The 15,754-nt window shown below is 61.3% G+C and overlaps 1 protein-coding gene across 1 annotated transcript in view; it reads left to right on the plus strand.

Annotated features, from left to right (window-relative positions):
• The window catches only part of MRC2 (mannose receptor C type 2), a 60,052-nt gene that overhangs the window by 35,123 nt on the left and 9,175 nt on the right, over positions 1 to 15,754 (plus strand). The window contains exons 3-15 of the mRNA XM_060202519.1: positions 1,078 to 1,251; positions 1,382 to 1,546; positions 2,112 to 2,225; positions 2,576 to 2,719; positions 6,078 to 6,266; positions 6,462 to 6,616; positions 9,188 to 9,295; positions 10,615 to 10,730; positions 10,973 to 11,121; positions 13,009 to 13,226; positions 13,863 to 14,005; positions 14,813 to 14,915; positions 15,564 to 15,702. Coding sequence (XP_060058502.1) covers positions 1,078 to 1,251; positions 1,382 to 1,546; positions 2,112 to 2,225; positions 2,576 to 2,719; positions 6,078 to 6,266; positions 6,462 to 6,616; positions 9,188 to 9,295; positions 10,615 to 10,730; positions 10,973 to 11,121; positions 13,009 to 13,226; positions 13,863 to 14,005; positions 14,813 to 14,915; positions 15,564 to 15,702 — 1,917 coding nt within the window. The remainder of the gene's footprint in view (positions 1 to 1,077; positions 1,252 to 1,381; positions 1,547 to 2,111; positions 2,226 to 2,575; positions 2,720 to 6,077; positions 6,267 to 6,461; positions 6,617 to 9,187; positions 9,296 to 10,614; positions 10,731 to 10,972; positions 11,122 to 13,008; positions 13,227 to 13,862; positions 14,006 to 14,812; positions 14,916 to 15,563; positions 15,703 to 15,754) is intronic.

Consider the following 15,754-nt stretch of genomic DNA (forward strand, 5'->3'; position numbering starts at 1 on the left):
TGAAGCCTGGATCTTGCACGTCAGAACATGCGTTCAACCAGGTACACTATCGCCTGGCTCCAGTATTTATTTACTTTTTTAAAAAGAAAATACAAAAGTAATGCTCATAGGCTGGCAGACAGCCCCTTGAATAGAGCACTGCTTTGTCCTGTGTGTGCCCCAGGCTCAAGCATGACCTCACTGCATCGAGGACAACTCACTGTGTGGCCTCCTCTCTCTCTCTCTCTCTGCCTCCTCTCTTTTTTATCTGAAAAGTCACTACAGAGTGATAAAATTCTGGCAATGACCAAAAAAAAAAAAAAAAAAAAAAGTAATGCATGCGTGTACAGACTCCTAAGAGTACAAATGTGTAGAGAGTAAAATTAAATGATAATTCTCTTCCTCCAGGCTTATTCTCCAGGGCAAACACCAAAGGTGTCTTGATCCCTGTGTGGCAGAGATAATGGGGGCTGGAGTTATTCAGCGAGATCTCTGTGAAAACACATGTAGGGCTGGCAAAATAGCACACTTGTCGTGAGTTTGGCCCAGTGTGAGCCTCAGCCTCCACTGCACTGGCGAAAGCTCGGTTCTGTGATGTCTTTCCCTCCTCTCTCTGTCTTCGGCTCCCTTCTTCTGTCTGAAAAAAAATCAGCCTGGAGCAGTGAAGCCCAGTGGTGAGTCTATTCTATTTTAGCCTGTCCTGTCCTGCCTTATGCTATCCCATTCCACACACTAAGCTTTGTCCATCTGGAGGGTCCTCTCGCTGTGGCCTGGCCTGCATTGGGGGTCCTTTCCCAGAAGCCTCCCTGAGTTCCAAGATGGAGCTCTGGGTTGGGGTAGCCAGCAGGGAGGCACGGAACCAACCTGAGCCGGGCTTGCTCTGTCCCGCCCACTGAGGGAACTTGTAGCCCCTTCCCCTCCGCTGGATTCGGACAGGCATCAGGTCACGGGGCACCTGATCTTGCCCGTGGGAAAGCAGCGGGCCCCCGCGCCCCCAGCCTGGCTCCCTGACTTACGGGAGGAGGAGGCCCCCTGGGGCGGCGAGGGTGTGGGCGGCCTGCGGGTCTGTGGCCAAGGGCCTGGTTCTCTCCGACGCAGAGATCTACACCATCCAGGGGAACTCACACGGCAAGCCGTGCACCCTCCCCTTCAAGTATGACAACCAGTGGTTCCACGGCTGCACCAGCACCGGCAGGGAGGACGGGCACCTGTGGTGTGCCACCACGCAGGACTACAGCAAGGATGAGCGCTGGGGCTTCTGCCCCATCAAGAGTGAGCTGGCTGGGGGGGGGGGGTCCCTCGCCGCACGTACTGTCTCGGGGTGGGGTCTGCATCCCCCAAACAGCACCTGGGGGCTCCGGGAGGGGTGCGGAGGCACCCACGCCCGCCGTCCTGGTGGCAGGTGACGACTGTGAGACCTTCTGGGACAAGGACCAGCTGACGGACAGCTGCTACCAGTTCAACTTCCAGTCCACGCTGTCCTGGCGGGAGGCCTGGGCCAGCTGCAGGCAGCAGGGCGCCGACCTGCTGAGCATCACGGAGATGCACGAGCAGACCTACATCAACGGTGAGCGGGGCTGCGTGCCTGCCCAGGGACCCACCCGCTGGCTCTGTGGGGGGGAGACATGCCTCTGCGGCGGGCAAGTCGGGTACCCGGCCGTCAGTGCAGCCCCCAGCTCTGAGCCCCACCCCAACACCCTGGGGAGCTTCTGCTCTGTAGGGGCTCTCCTCCCTCCTCTCTCCCTCCATCCCTGTCTCCCTCCGTCCTCTCTCCCTCCATCCCTGTCTCCCTCCGTCCTCTCTCCCTCCATCCCTCTCTCCCTCCGTCCTCTCTCCCTCCGTCCTCTCTCCCTCCGTCCTCTCTCCCTCCGTCCTCTCTCCCTCCGTCCTCTCTCCCTCCGTCCTCTCTCCCTCTGTCTTCTCTCCCTCTGTCCCTCTGTCTCTGTCCTCTCTCTGTCCTTCTCTCTGTCTGTCCCTCTGTCTCTCTCTCTCTCTATGTCATGCATCTGAAAAGGTTGGCCCAGAGCAGGAAAGGCTTGGCAGCAACAAGAAAAACCAGACCAAAGCAAACCGAGCCCTGGTGCGGGAGGGCACAGGCTGAGCCCCTTCTCACCCCGTCACGCCGCTGCCAGGGCTCCTCACCGGCTACAGCTCCACGCTGTGGATCGGCCTCAACGACCTGGACACCAGCGGAGGTTGGCAGTGGTCCGACAGCTCCCCCCTCAAATACCTCAACTGGGAGAGCGGTGAGGCCTGGTGGGGTGCAGGGGCCTCGGGGCTTCACAGACAAGTGGGCGCCTGCTCTTTGCAACCTGCCCCACAAAGAGCCTCCCAGCCCACGGGGAACCGGGAGCTGATGCCCTTGCTGTGGGCACAGGGTTAGGGGAGTGGACTGAACCCACCCTCCTTGGGCCGACTGTCCTGTGCTTCATCGGGGCCAGGGAGGCCCCGTGGGGGCTGGAGTCTGAGCTAAGGGTCCGGGTGAGCCCGGGAGGGACGCGAACACCCCGTGAGGCAGGGTGGACGGGCCCTGAGGAGGCGCCAGGGGCCGACGTGAACTCTGCCTGCTGGGCTCTCGGCATCCTGCCCTCTGCAGATCAGCCAGACAACCCCAGCGAGGAGAGCTGTGGCGTGATCCGCACGGAGTCCTCAGGCGGCTGGCAGAACCGGGACTGCGGCATCGCCCTGCCCTACGTCTGCAAGAAGAAGCCCAACACCACCGCCGAGCCTGTGGCGCCTGGTGAGCTGGGCCGCTCAGGTCTCCCGGGCTCACCGCACTGCTGGCTACTCGGTTCCTACTTCTGGGGCAGTCAGGAGAGCATCACTGACCTGTTCGGGAGAACTGTGCGATGCCTGACATTTCGAACCATGTCTGGGTGGTGGCAAACGCCTCCACACACACCCCACACCTTACCTGCCTTTACAGAGTACAGGGAGCTGGGGAGAAAGTGTGGTGGTTTTGCAAAGACAGCCTCACGCCTCAGGCTCCAGAGTCTCAGGTTCACCCCCCAGCACCACCGTGACCCAGAGCAGGGCTCAGTAAGATAAATAAGAATATGGATGGTAAATGTTAAGAAAAAGATGGGACCGGGCAGTGGTGCACCTGGTCAAGCACACTTATCACCAAGTACAAGGTCCCGGTTCGAGCCCCAGCTCCCCATCTGCAGGGGAAAAGCTTCACAAGTGGTGAAGCGGGGCTGCAGGTATCTCTCTGTCTCTACCTCTCTATCTCCCCCGCTCTCAATTTCTCTCCATCCTGTCCAATCAAAAATAGAGAAAGAAAGAAATGCCTAGAGAGGAGGCTGAGTGAGCCTCTGAGACAGTGGGGGCTTCAGGGAAGTGGCGTCTGCTTTGCCTGTGAAGTCGTGTGTGAGCTCCAGAGGCCAGGGGGCAGGTCCTGCTGGAGGGCAGTGTGTGTGCAGAGGTGCTGGGCACAGAAGGGCGCAGCCGCTCGGGGACGGGGAGCGGTGATCCTGGCTGGAGTTCAGACTTTACTTCCTCTCGAGGGCAAAGACTCACCGGGCAGGGCGCTGCCTTGACAGGCACGTAAATTGGGTCCGGGCCCCAGCACCGCATGGAGATCTGACAGCACTGGGTCACTGACGCTGTGCTTTCTCCCTCTCCGTCTCTCCAGAGAGCCGGAAAAGCAGCTCCCCCCATGCAATGGAAGCACACATGTACCAGACCCAATGCAGAAGAAAGAATGAGAGAGAGAAAGGGGGGAGAAAGGAAGGAAGGAGAAAGAGAGAGAGAGAGTCTGCAAACCAATAACACGGCCTCTGGGAGCCTGGTCTGAGAGCACAGGCTTTGCCATGTGCACAACCCAGATCTGAGCCCAGTTGCCACTGCATTGAAGGGAGTTTCAATGCTGTGGTCTCTCTCTCTCTCTCTCTCTCTCTCTCTCTCTCTCTCTCTCTCACGCAGAGGGTCAGGTCCCAGTCAGATCAGCTGACAGCTCTCTGGCTGTTCACATGCAGTTTGAGCATCAGTGGCTTGGAGAATATGGTCAAAGAACAGTCCAGAAGGGAGCCTGCAGCTGGTCTCTGAGGAGCTGGGCGCTTGGCTCAGGCAGCGGCCAGGAGCCTTTGCAGCTCTCCACGCGGGGAGTGTCTTAGAGCCCTGGGGCCTCCTGAGAAGTCGGAGCCCTGGGTTAGTAGACGTGCTGCTCCTCACGGGCCTTGGGAGGCAGCTTAGTCTCTGCCAGGTGACTTGAGAATAAACTCACCTGTCTTTGTTAAAAATATTTAGTGTGTGTGTGTGTGTAGAACTTGGGACCTTACGCAGGCAAGGAACAGGCTCTGCCCACTAGGCCACCCTCCCAGGCGCAAGACCCCCTCTCGCAGGCTTGTTGTGAGGTTGGAGCCACCCTGGCTGAAAGGTGTGGCTCCCTGTGTGGTGATGACTGTAAGTGTCGGGGAGAACAGCGAGTTCCCCACCAGAGATGGGGAGATTCAAGTGTGAGTGAAGATGCAGGGCTCTGGCCAGGGGCCAATTAGTGCAGGCAGAGACTTCGCTGTGTCCTCACCACCTGGGGTCAGGAACAAGGTTTAAGGCTCTGGCGCCTCACCTCTAGGGCACCCTACTTCTAGCTGGAGGGATGGGGCAGGCAGGAGTCCCAGGTCTTTGCAGAAAGCTACTTTCTTTCTTGAGACAGAGAAGGAGAGAGAGAGGGAGATTGAGAGGGAGAGAGAGGATGAGGACAAAAGCATCATGTGATGTATGCAGTGTTGAGGATTGAACTCAGGACCCCATGCTCCTAGCTCCAATGCTTTCACCCCTGCACCACCTCCCTGCCCACCCTCAAAGCTGCTTCCGGAAGCAAAAGGGCCCAGGGAGCAGACAGCCTGTGGGCAGGCCCAGGCTGTCTGGTCTCCACAGTGGGGGCCTAGAGTGGCCCCTGTGGAGAGGCTTTCCCGGGAGGCTGTCGGTCACCTTGGCGTCTCTCCTTCCCAGCCGGTCTCTGCATTGGGTGCATTCCAGGCTGCTCTGCGTCTCGTGACGCCAGGCATGTGTGTTTTAAAGACGGGTGCCATTATCCCCCCTCCCCAGCACCCACGGTTCCTGGGTTTCCTTCCTGCCACGGTCCAGAACCGTTTGCCCCCTTGGTCTGGCCACCACAGGATGTGCCGGCGGCATCCTCGGTGACCAGCAAGACGAGTGACAGCCAGGGTGCTGGGCGTGGCGGCTCCCAGCCCGTCCCTTCTTGCCGGGTCTCCGGAGACAGCGGGTCTGGAGTATGGGCTCCATCCAGAATCCCAGGCTGAGGCTCCAGGGCACTTGCTTCCGCCAGAGCCTGAGCTGAGCGAGGGTGCACAGATCTTTCCTTCTGCCGAGGCTGGGGGCTGGGGTGGGGGGCGTCTGCCTCCACAGCCCTTGCCGGCCCTGGAATGAGAGCCTGCATGCAGGCAGGGGCCTAGTCTCTCTCAGCTGGGCGCAGGCAGAGCTGTGTACCTCAGCTAGCACTGTGGCGACCGCCTCTTTCTTTCCTTCTTTTTTTGGATAGAGACAGAGAACTTGGATATGGGGGAGAGGAGAAGAGGGAGAGAGGGCCAGTGAAATAGCTCACTGGACAGCGCTTTGCTTTGCCGTGTGCATGAGCCAGGGTCGAGCCCGGCCCCCAGCCCCACCGCTCTGAAGGGAGTTTTTGTGCTGCTCACCCCCGCCTCTTCTGTCTCTAAGGAAGGAAAAGAAAAGACAAGAGTGAGGGAGAGAGACAGACAGCCAGGTAGCTGCAGCACTCCGTCACCCCATCACCTGTCTTCAGGACGTCCTGAAGCGTCTGACTGCACCTTGACCCTGAGCTGAGCAGCCCCCACCCCCACCCACCCCGCACCCGTTCGCAGGGAAAGAAGCTGGGGCCTGGTCTGTCCTGAAGCTCGGCCACCAAGGTGCCAGGTCGGCAGTGTCCGCCCTCCCCTCCTGGGGCTCTGGGCCTCCAGCAGCCAGGGGGCTTCGCGACTGGGACACCACTTAGCGTTCAGACCTGTACTGCTGGAAGGGCTGATCTGGGCGTCCCTGGGGAGGGGCCACGGCAGCCCTGGCTGTGTGGGCACTCGGGCTGGGCGTCCGGCCGAGCCGAGACCGTGTGGTGTTTGCAGACGCCCAGGCCGACGTGAAGGTGGAGTGCGAGCCCAGCTGGCAGCCGTTCCAGGGCCGCTGCTACCGCCTGCAGGCCGAGAGGCGCAGCTGGCAGGAGTCCCGCAAGGCGTGCCTGCGGGGTGGGGCCGACCTGGTCAGCATCCACAGCACCTCCGAGCTGGAGTTCATCACCAAGCAGATGAAGCAGGGTACAGCCCCTCCGGCCCTGCCCTCCACCCCTGCCCCCTCCCTGCTCTCTCACCCCTGCCCCCTCCCTGCTCTCTCACCCCTGCCCCCTCCCTGCCCTCTCACCCCTGCCCCCTCCCTGCCCTCTCACCCCTGCCCCCTCCCTGCTCTCTCACCCCTGCCCCCTCCCTGCCCTCTCACCCCTGCTGCCCCCTCAGAGGTGGAGGAGCTCTGGATCGGCCTCAACGACCTGAAGCTGCAGATGAGCTTCGAGTGGTCTGACGGAAGTCTCGTGAGCTTCACTCACTGGCACCCCTTCGAGCCCAACAATTTCAGGGACAGCTTGGAGGACTGTGTCACCATCTGGGGACCGGTGAGGACTCCTGTCACCCTACCGCAGGGCCCCCAGGGGCGCCCCACCTGCTGGGGTCGCCCCACTGAAGGACGCCTTGCTTCCCACTCCCGGCGGTGACACACCTCAGAGGCCCCTTCCCGACAGCCTCTCCTGCCTGGGGAAGCTTCCCAGGCTTTGGGCCTCTCACTCTCTCTCTCTGTTATAAAATCGGCAGATTTATTAGGTCCTTTTGACACTTTTTCTTTTAATTTATCACTCAGTAGAGACAGAAGTTGAGAAGGGAGGGGAGAGAGGGAGAGAGACAGAGAGACAGACACCTGCAGCCCCGCTTCACCACCCGTGAAGCTTTCCCCCTGCAGATGGGGACAAGGGGCTTGAACCCGGGTCCTTGCAGACTGTGATGTGCACGCTCACCCAGGTGCGCCACCGCCTGGGCCCTGCATCTGCCCTCCACCCTCAGCTAGCTGGGGCTCACCGGGCAGGTCGCTGACCTCTGTCAGCGGACACCCTGCCACAGCCACAGAGGCTCCCCAGCAAGATGAAGGACGTGATTCCGGGGAAGCCTGAGTGTCGCTGCCACAGCCCGGGCCCTGGGGAGCTGCTCTTTGCGCCACCAGGTGGCGTCAGTGACACATGCCCAGGCGCGGCAGCTCTGTCCTCAGACATTAGGGGCTAGAGCCTGTCGCATGGACACAGTATGGCTACGTGCAGGAGCCGGTGCAGGGCTTCAGGCAGAGATCAGAGACCCTCTGAAAAGGGACAGACCTCCCTGGGGACAGACCGCCCCAGGGGCAGACAGGGTGTTCTGTTGTGAGGGTGCCGCAGGGCCAGCTGGCTTGGAGGATGCTGCCATCAGAGGTGTGCACTGTTCTGTGTGTTGCTGGGTGACAGTCCTTCTTCCAGGGCCTGGGACCTGGGCCTTTGGGGTGGTGGCCAGAGGGCTCGACATGGGGAGACGGCTGACTGGAGACTGGGGACGGAAGCCGACCTGCAGCATCTGCTGAGACCCGGGCCTGAGCCCGGTGATGTTGGCTCTGCACGCATCCTGGCTGGGCGTCTGGCAGAGCTAGGAAGCTCGTCTGCACGTCCCACAAACGTCAGGATGGACAGGCGCAAGCAGCTGATGTTTGCAGGATGTGCTGCCGTAGCTTAAACGAGCTCCTTCCCCTTCCACACGGCACTCTTCAAACTGATTTCCTTTTTCTTTATTTCATTTTTAAAATGTTGATTCCCTTTTGCTGCCCTTGTTTTATTGTTGTAGTTATTATTGTTGTTGTTGTTGTTGTATAGGACAGAGAGAAATGGAGAGAGGAGGGGAAGACAGAGAGGGGAGAGACAGACAGACACCTGCAGACCTGCTTCACCGCCTGGGTAGCGACTCCCCTGCAGGTGGGGAGCTGGGGGCTCGAACTGGGATCCTTATGCCGGTCCTTGGCTTTGCGCCACCTGCGCTTAACCCGCTGTGCTACCGCCCGACTCCCATGATTTCCATTTTGTAATAGTCCTCAGGTTCACGATGGCTCTGTGCCTGCACAGTGAGTCCACTGTTCTCAGAAGCCATCCAGAGAAGGCTTTTTATTAGATAAGATAGAAACCGGGGAGTCGGGTGGTAGCGCAGCGGGTTAAGCGCAGGTGGCACAAAGCGTAAGGACCGGTGTAAGGATCCCGGTTCGAGCCCCCGGCTCCCCACCTGCAGGGGAGTGGCTTCACAGGTGGTGAAGCAGGTCTGCAGGTGTCTGTCTTTCTCTCCTCCTCTCTGTCTTCCCCTCCTCTCTCCATTTCTCTCTGTCCTACCCAACAATGACAACATCAATCATAACTACAACAATAAAATAACAAGGGAACAAAAGGGAATAAATAATAAATATTAAAAAATATTTTTTAAAAAAGATAAGAGATTGATAGGAGGGGAGGGGGAAGGGAGGGAAGGGGCACTGTAGATGCTTTCACTGCTTGTGTTGCTCCACCCGCTGCAGGTGGGAAGGAGGCTTGAACCCAGGTCCTTGGTCCTCAGCTCAGCCGAGTGCACGGCTTCCTGACCCCAAGTATCAGTTTTTTGTTTTGTTTTTTTCCTCCTCCAGGGTTATTGCTGGGCTCGGTGCCTGCACCATGAATCCACCGCTCCTGGAGACCATTTTTCCCCCTTTTGTTGCCCTTGTTGTTGTAGCCTCGCTGTGGTTATTATTATTACCATTGTTGATGTTGTTCGTTGTTGGACAGGACAGAGAGAAATGGAGAGAGGAGGGGAAGACAGAGAGGGGAGAGAAAGACAGACACCTGCAGACCTGCTTCACCGCCTGTGAAGAGACTCCCCTGCAGGTGGGGAGCCGGGGGCTCGAACCGGGATCCTTACGCTGGTCCTTGCGCTTTGCGCCACGTGCACTTAACCCGCTGCGCCACCGCCCGACCCCCCCCCCCACATGTCAGTTTTAAGGCAACTGTGCGTCAGTCCTGTGAGGCTTAGAGATATACTCCACTTCACTCTTTATAGTTTGGAACAGAGAAGTCGGGTCCTCTGCTCAGAGTCACACAGCAAGCAGAGGGAGGCCTGGGGCCGGGAGACTGAGACCCCTCGTCCTGTGTCCCCAGGAGGGTCGCTGGAACGACAGTCCCTGTAACCAGTCTTTGCCCTCCGTCTGCAAGAAGGCCGGCCAGCCCAGCCAGGGGGCCGCCGAGGAGGACCACGGATGCCGGGAGGTAAGGGTGTGTCTGGAGCTGACCCCAGGGGCTCACGCCTCCTCCCTGGACACCCCTTGGTCCGCTTTCTATGGCAGGGGCCAGGGCAGGGCCTACTGTGCTGTGGGCCCTCTCCATGGGGAAGCCGCTTCCCAGGAGGTGGGGCGGTTGCCCCCAAGCCCTCCCCCTCCGTCCACCTGGTGTGCCTGCCCTGGGTGCGCTGAGTCTTCTTGAAGAATGGGGCTGTTTGGGTCCCCTCTTGTGTTCCCAGCTGTGGGGGCTCCCGGAAGATATCCAGGGAGGGGGGAGACGGGACTGAAAGGGAGGAAAACATGGTGCATGGGAGTGGAGGCATGAGGTCATGACCCCTCCCTCCTTCCTTGCCGCCCCCTGTCCCGTCCCCCCTCCTCCAGGCCCAGCAGAGGGGAGGGGAGGGGTGAAGGTGCACCTCAGGCTGCCACAAAGGGTCCTTGGTGTTGTGAGCCCTGGTGGTCCCGTTTGCTGAGGCCACGGCCCTTCCCACCAGCCTGCCTCCTCACCCCTGCGTTCAAACTGAGGCCCATCCCACGCTCCACATGACCTGCTCCCAGACCCCCGTGCGAAGGGCTCCAGTGGGCCTGGCTGAAGTGGTCAGGGACTGCCCGACGCTCTGTTGTTGGTGGGGAGGAGAGAATGGCGGAGGGTCCGCTGGTATGAGTGCAGGTGTTAAGCCGTTTGGCCCCTGGAGAGCCAGGGAACATGTGAGCCCCCCCCCCCCCCAGACACACACACCTGAGTAGCACTGTGCTCCTGCCTGGGGGCCGCCCCTCTGTCTGCCCCTCCGGCCCTCAGCTCCTCCTCCAGCTCCCTGTGGCCTTGCACGAGTCGCCTCACTCCTCTGAGCCTCGCTGTTCACCTGGAAGGCAGGGACGGAGGCCCCTCAGAGTGGCCCAAGGGAGAGAGGTCTGTGAGGTGCAGCCTGCTGGATCTGGGGCACCTGGCGATGGGGTCTGACCCCCCACCCACCCCAGGCCGGTGCTCCTCCAGTCCCAGAGTCTGCGATCATTCTGCCGCATCCCAGCAGCCCTTCCAGCTGTGGGGCTCCCGTCTCCCCGACGGCCGGTGCTTCTTATTTAAGTGGGTGTGGGGGTCTGACGGGCCTCTTTCTGCACCGGCTCACTGAATACCTCCTGAGGCCACCCGGGCGGTGCCCCTGGGGTGCTTCCCTGGGTCTGCAGGATGTGGGCAAAGGCTGGGGTGCACGCCAGGCCCCTCTGCCCTTCTGGGCCCCCAGGACAGTCAGTGACGACACTGGCGGCGCCCAGCCCCACACCCCCCTTCTGCCCGCTGTCTCGAGTCAGGGTTGGACATGGCACAGCCCGTCCTGCTACTGGCTGGGTGAGGACCGGGTGACCTACAGCGAGGCTCGGCGCCTGTGCACTGACCACGGCTCTCAGCTGGTCACCATCACCAACAGGTAGGGGAGGGGGAGGGGAGGGGCCAGCCCAGCCCTCCGTGCCCGGCCTCACGTGGGGGGCCCTTCCTCCAGGGAGCAGCACCCCATGGACAGCGGGGCCTGAGTCTCAGGGGTGATTCTCGTCCAGCAGCCCCAGCGTGGTGGGGCAGGGCAGGTGGCCGTGTGGGCCGGAGAGACAGGGAGAACTGAGCTGCTGGGCCAGCTCCCGGGGCTCTCTGCGACGACGGCCTCCCCCCCGGCAGGTTCGAGCAGGCCTTCGTGAGCAGCCTCATCTACAGCTGGGACCGCGAGCACTTCTGGACGGCCCTGCAGGACCTCAACGGCACGGGCTCCTTCCGCTGGCTCAGTGGGGACGAGGTCATGTACACGCACTGGAACCGGGACCAGCCAGGTGAGCCGGCAGCAGGGCCCCACACGCCCCAGCGGACGATGGCTGGCACAGTGTGGGGACGTGGTTAGGGGTGGCGACGGCAGCCTCCCCTCAGGTCAGTCCTGGCTCTGCTGGGGCGGGGCAGGCTGTGAATAGCTCCCCGGGATAGCACGCTGGCCACGTGGGCAGCACGTGCTAGACTCAGGTTCCAGCCCCCACTGCCCGTCTCTGCCTCTCTCTGTCTTCTCTGTCTGCAACTATGGTGATACGATGATGATTGGACTCCTCACCTGCTGACTGGCTGCTCGGCTTTCTTTGCACCTGAGTCTCATCTGTCAAACGGGGTGGCAGCTCTGTGCTCAGACGGTTGTGTGAGGTGTAAAGTTCTTAGAGTTGTGGGCACAGGAAGAGTGTCACTGCTGTAGTTATTTCAGTCATTGTCTTAAAATACATTTTTGGGGGGGCCGGGTGGCGGCACACCTGGTCAAGTGCACAAGGACCCGGGTTCGAGCCCCTGGCCCCCACCTGCAGGGGGAAAGCTTCATGAGGGGTGAAGCAGGGCTGCAGGGGTCTCTCTGCCTCTCTCCCTTTCTGTCTCCTCCTCAATTTCTGTTTTTATCTAATAAGTAAATAAAAAAAATTTTAAATGACATAAAAAAGAAATATTAAAAGAACTGTTTCAAATGTTACTGGGGCAGGCCTGTGAGCACGTCACTCTGGCTTACTCAACGCCAGGCACTGTGTTGCTTGGAGCCTGGGGCCTCGTGTGCTGGCCAGACGCTCGGCCCACCGCGCCGCCTCCCAGGCCTCCACACATTTTTTTTTAATTTTTTAAAAAATATTTATTTAATTTATTTTTTCCCTTTTGTTGCCCTTGTTATTTTATTGTTGTATTTATTATTGTTGTTGTTGTTGTTGGATAGGACAGAGAGAAATGGAGAGAGGAGGGGAAGACAGAGAGGGGGAGAGAAAGACAGACACCTGCAGACCTGCTTCACCGCCTGGGAAGTGACTCCCCTGCAGGTGGGGAGCCGGGGGCTCGAACCGGGCTCCTTCCGCCGGTCCTTGAGTTTTGCGCCACGTGCGCTTAACCCGCTGCGCTACCGCCCGACTCCCACATTTTTTTTTTTTTTTTTAACCAGAGCGCTGCTCATCTCTGGCTGAGGGTGGTGTGGGGAATGAACCTGGGACTTTGGAGGCTCGGGCATGAGAGTCTCTTTGCATCACCATTATGCTGTTTACCCCCACCCCATCAACTTTTTTTATACATTTATTTATTAATTAGAGAATACCAGAGGATTGCCCTAGTATGTGTGATGCCAGGGATCAAACTCAGGAAGCTCAGCTCTGAAAGTCCAGTCCTACTGCCCGCCACACAGCTTTCCTGTGTCAGCCCTCTGGCCTCTCAGCGGCCTTAAAGCCGTCATCATTCTTCTCCTCCTCTTCCCTTCCCCCCCTTGGTTATTGTCGGGGCTCAGTGCCAGCTCTCAGCAGCCACTCCCCCTTTTTTCCTCTCATTTTTGTTAGATAGGATAAAGAGAAATGGAGAGAGGACAGGGAGATAGAAAGAGGGAGAGAAAGTCACCCGCAGTCCTGCTCCATCATTTAGGAAGTGGGCGCCCTGCAAGTGGGGAGCCGGGGCTCAAACCTGGGTCCTCGCGCTTGGTAATATGTCTCCCTCACCAGATGCACCTCCACCGACCCTGTTAGTTCACCTCCGTGTCATTTCGTTCAGCTGTTCTGACCTGCCGGTGAGGGCAGCGTGTGCCGAGAGGCTCAGCACTCCCCTGGAGCCTCAGGCAGCCAGCACAGAGCCGGGCCTCTGCCTTCATGTCTTTCCTCGCATCTGGCCGCCCAGGGCTCCCTGTACACAGGCCCAGTTCCCAGCAGTGGCCCCTCTCCCCTCAGGGTACAGCCGCGGGGGCTGCGTGGTCCTGGCCACTGGCAGCGCCGTGGGGCTCTGGGAGGTGAAGGACTGCACCGGCTTCCGGGCTCGCTCCATCTGCCGGCAGAGTCTGGGCACCCCGGTGACACCGGAACTCCCAGGGCCTGACCCCACACCCAGCCTCACTGGCTCCTGCCCCCAGGGCTGGGCCTCGGACCCCAAACTCCGGCACTGCTACAAGGTAAGCCGCCTGTGGTGTCAGGGTGGGAAAGGACCCTGGGGGACCTGGCCACTCCACAGGGACCCTGCAAACCCCCCCCCCCCAGCAGACTGGAAACCCCGCCAGTGGGATCAGACCTGGCGCCCACCCAGGGCTCAGTGATCATCTGAGGGGATGCAGAGTTGGCTTCAGGGGTCCAGGATGTTGGGCCAGGCTGGCTGCCCTCTGGAATCATGGGGGAATAATTATCATTATCTTGATGAGAATGAAATCTTCAGGGGCTGGGCGTGTAGCTCAGTGGTAGAGCTCACGCCAGGCTTGAATGAGGCGCAGGGCTCCATCCCTGGCACAAGCAAAGACACACGGACGTCTTCAGGCAGGCAGAGTCTGTAGGTCTGGATGGGCCTGGTAGTGTGCGTGGGGAGATCCTGCCGGAGCCCAGGGGCCTCTCCTGAGTGAGGGACGGAAGCCTCCGGGGCTTGCCCGCAGCTGTCTGTGGCTGACCTGGACCGGACCCCAGTCTTAGGGGATGCGGTGGGGAGGCCTTCTCAAAGCGGTGGTGCCAGCCCTCGGCCGAGCTGACGCTGCCGTCACGGGGCGGGTGCCCCAGAGGTGGCTGTCGATCGGCGTGACAGCCGGACTCCGTCCGCCCGGCAGGTTTTCAGCTCCGAGAGGCTGCAGGACAAGAAGAGCTGGGCCCAGGCCCAGGGGGCCTGCCGGGAGCTGGGGGCCCAGCTGCTGAGCCTGGCCAGCTACGAGGAAGAGCACTTTGTGGCCGACATGCTCAACAAGCTCTTTGGGTACTGTGCTGGGTGCTGGGTGCTGGGTGCTGGCCTCTGCCTGTGCACGGCTGGCCGGGCTGGGCGGGGCAGTGGGCAGTGAAGCCGGGAGGCCCAGGCCAGACTCTGGGGGGACCTGGACCCTGCTGTCTGCACTCAGGCAGCCATGTTCTTTCTCCCTGTGCTGCTACTCCCCTCCCCACCCCCTGCAGCTATTCCCCTCCCCACCCCCTGCAGCTACTCCCCTCCTCACCCCCCTGCAGCTACTCCCCTCCCCACCCCCTGCAGCTACTCCCCTCCCCACCCCCTGCAGCTACTCCCCTCCCCACCCCCTGCAGCTATTCCCCTCCCCACCCCCTGCAGCTACTCCCCTCCCCACCCCCTGCAGCTACTCCCCTCCCCACCCCCTGCAGCTATTCCCCTCCCCACCCCCTGCAGCTACTCCCCTCCCCACCCCCTGCAGCTATTCCCCTCCCCACCCCCTGCAGCTACTCCCCTCCCCACCCCCTGCAGCTACTCCCCTCCCCACCCCCTGTAGCTACTCCCCTCCCCCCTCCTGTGAAGTGACTGTCCTCAGGTGGGGAGCAGGGGCTCCAACCAGGATCCGTATGTGGGTCCTTGTGCTTTGTACCGTGTGCACTTAAGCTGGTGGGTTAGCTACCGCCAGGCCCCTGGTAGAGAACTCTTCACAGCGGCCCTGAGAGCTCCTTGCCCCTGGAGGATGTCCTCAAGGAGAGGCCCTGGCTCTGTCAGGCTGGGGCAGCAGGGACTTGGGGGCCCTGCCCTCCTCACCCCCGTCTCTGTCCACACCCCTGGCTTGTCCTGAAGGGAGTCGGAGCCCGAGATCCACGAGCAGCACTGGTTCTGGCTCGGCCTCAACCGCCGAGACCCAGGGGCAGGATGGAGCTGGCGCTGGAGCGACGGTTTGGGGGTGAGGGGCCCAAAGGCTACTGGTGGGGCATGAGGGCCGGCAGGGCAGGGCAGTGCAGGGCAGGGCAGGGCAGGGGCAGGGCAGGGCAGGGCAGAGCTGGCTAGGCAGGGCAGGGCCGGCAGGGCAGGGCAGGGCCGGCAGGGAAGGGCTGGCAGGGCAGGGCTGGCAGGGCAGGGCAGGGCCGGCAGGGCAGGGCAGGGTTGGCAGGGCAGGGCAGGGCAGGGCTGGGCCGGAAGGGCAGGGCAGGGCAGGGATGGCAGGGCAGGGCCGGCAGGGCAGGGCAGAGCTGGCAGGGCAGAGCCGGCAGGGCAGGGCAGGGTTGGCAGGGCAGGGCAGAGCAGGGCTGGAAGGGCAGGGCAGGGCAGGGATGGCAGGGCAGGGCAGGGCCGGCAGGGCAGGGCAGGGCAGGGCCGGCCGGGCTGGCAGGGCAGGGCAGGGCTGGCAGGGCAGGGCAGGGCAGGGCAGGGCCGGCCGGGCTGGCAGGGCAGGGCCGGCAGGGCAGGGCTCCAGGAGAGCTAGGCTGGGTGAGTTGGGCCCTGGCATCGTCCAGGGTGGGTGGGTCCCTGCTCTGGCTGGACCCCTCTGCTCACCTGCCCTGGGGCTGGGGCAGCCTCCCTGGGCTCAGCCCTCTCCCACTCTGGCTTGCAGTTCTCCTACCACAACTTCGACCGGAGCCGGCATGACGACGATGACGTCCGAAGCTGTGCGGTGCTGGACCTGACCTCCCTGCAGTGGGTGGCCATGCAGTGTGAGACACAGCTGGACTGGATCTGCAAGATTCCGCGAGGTAGGGGGTGGCACTGGGGCCAGCCGGGGAGGAAGGAGGGGTGCCCTCTCCC

This window comes from Erinaceus europaeus, chromosome 12 (genome assembly GCF_950295315.1).
Source record: "Erinaceus europaeus chromosome 12, mEriEur2.1, whole genome shotgun sequence".
Taxonomy (NCBI): domain Eukaryota; kingdom Metazoa; phylum Chordata; class Mammalia; order Eulipotyphla; family Erinaceidae; genus Erinaceus; species Erinaceus europaeus.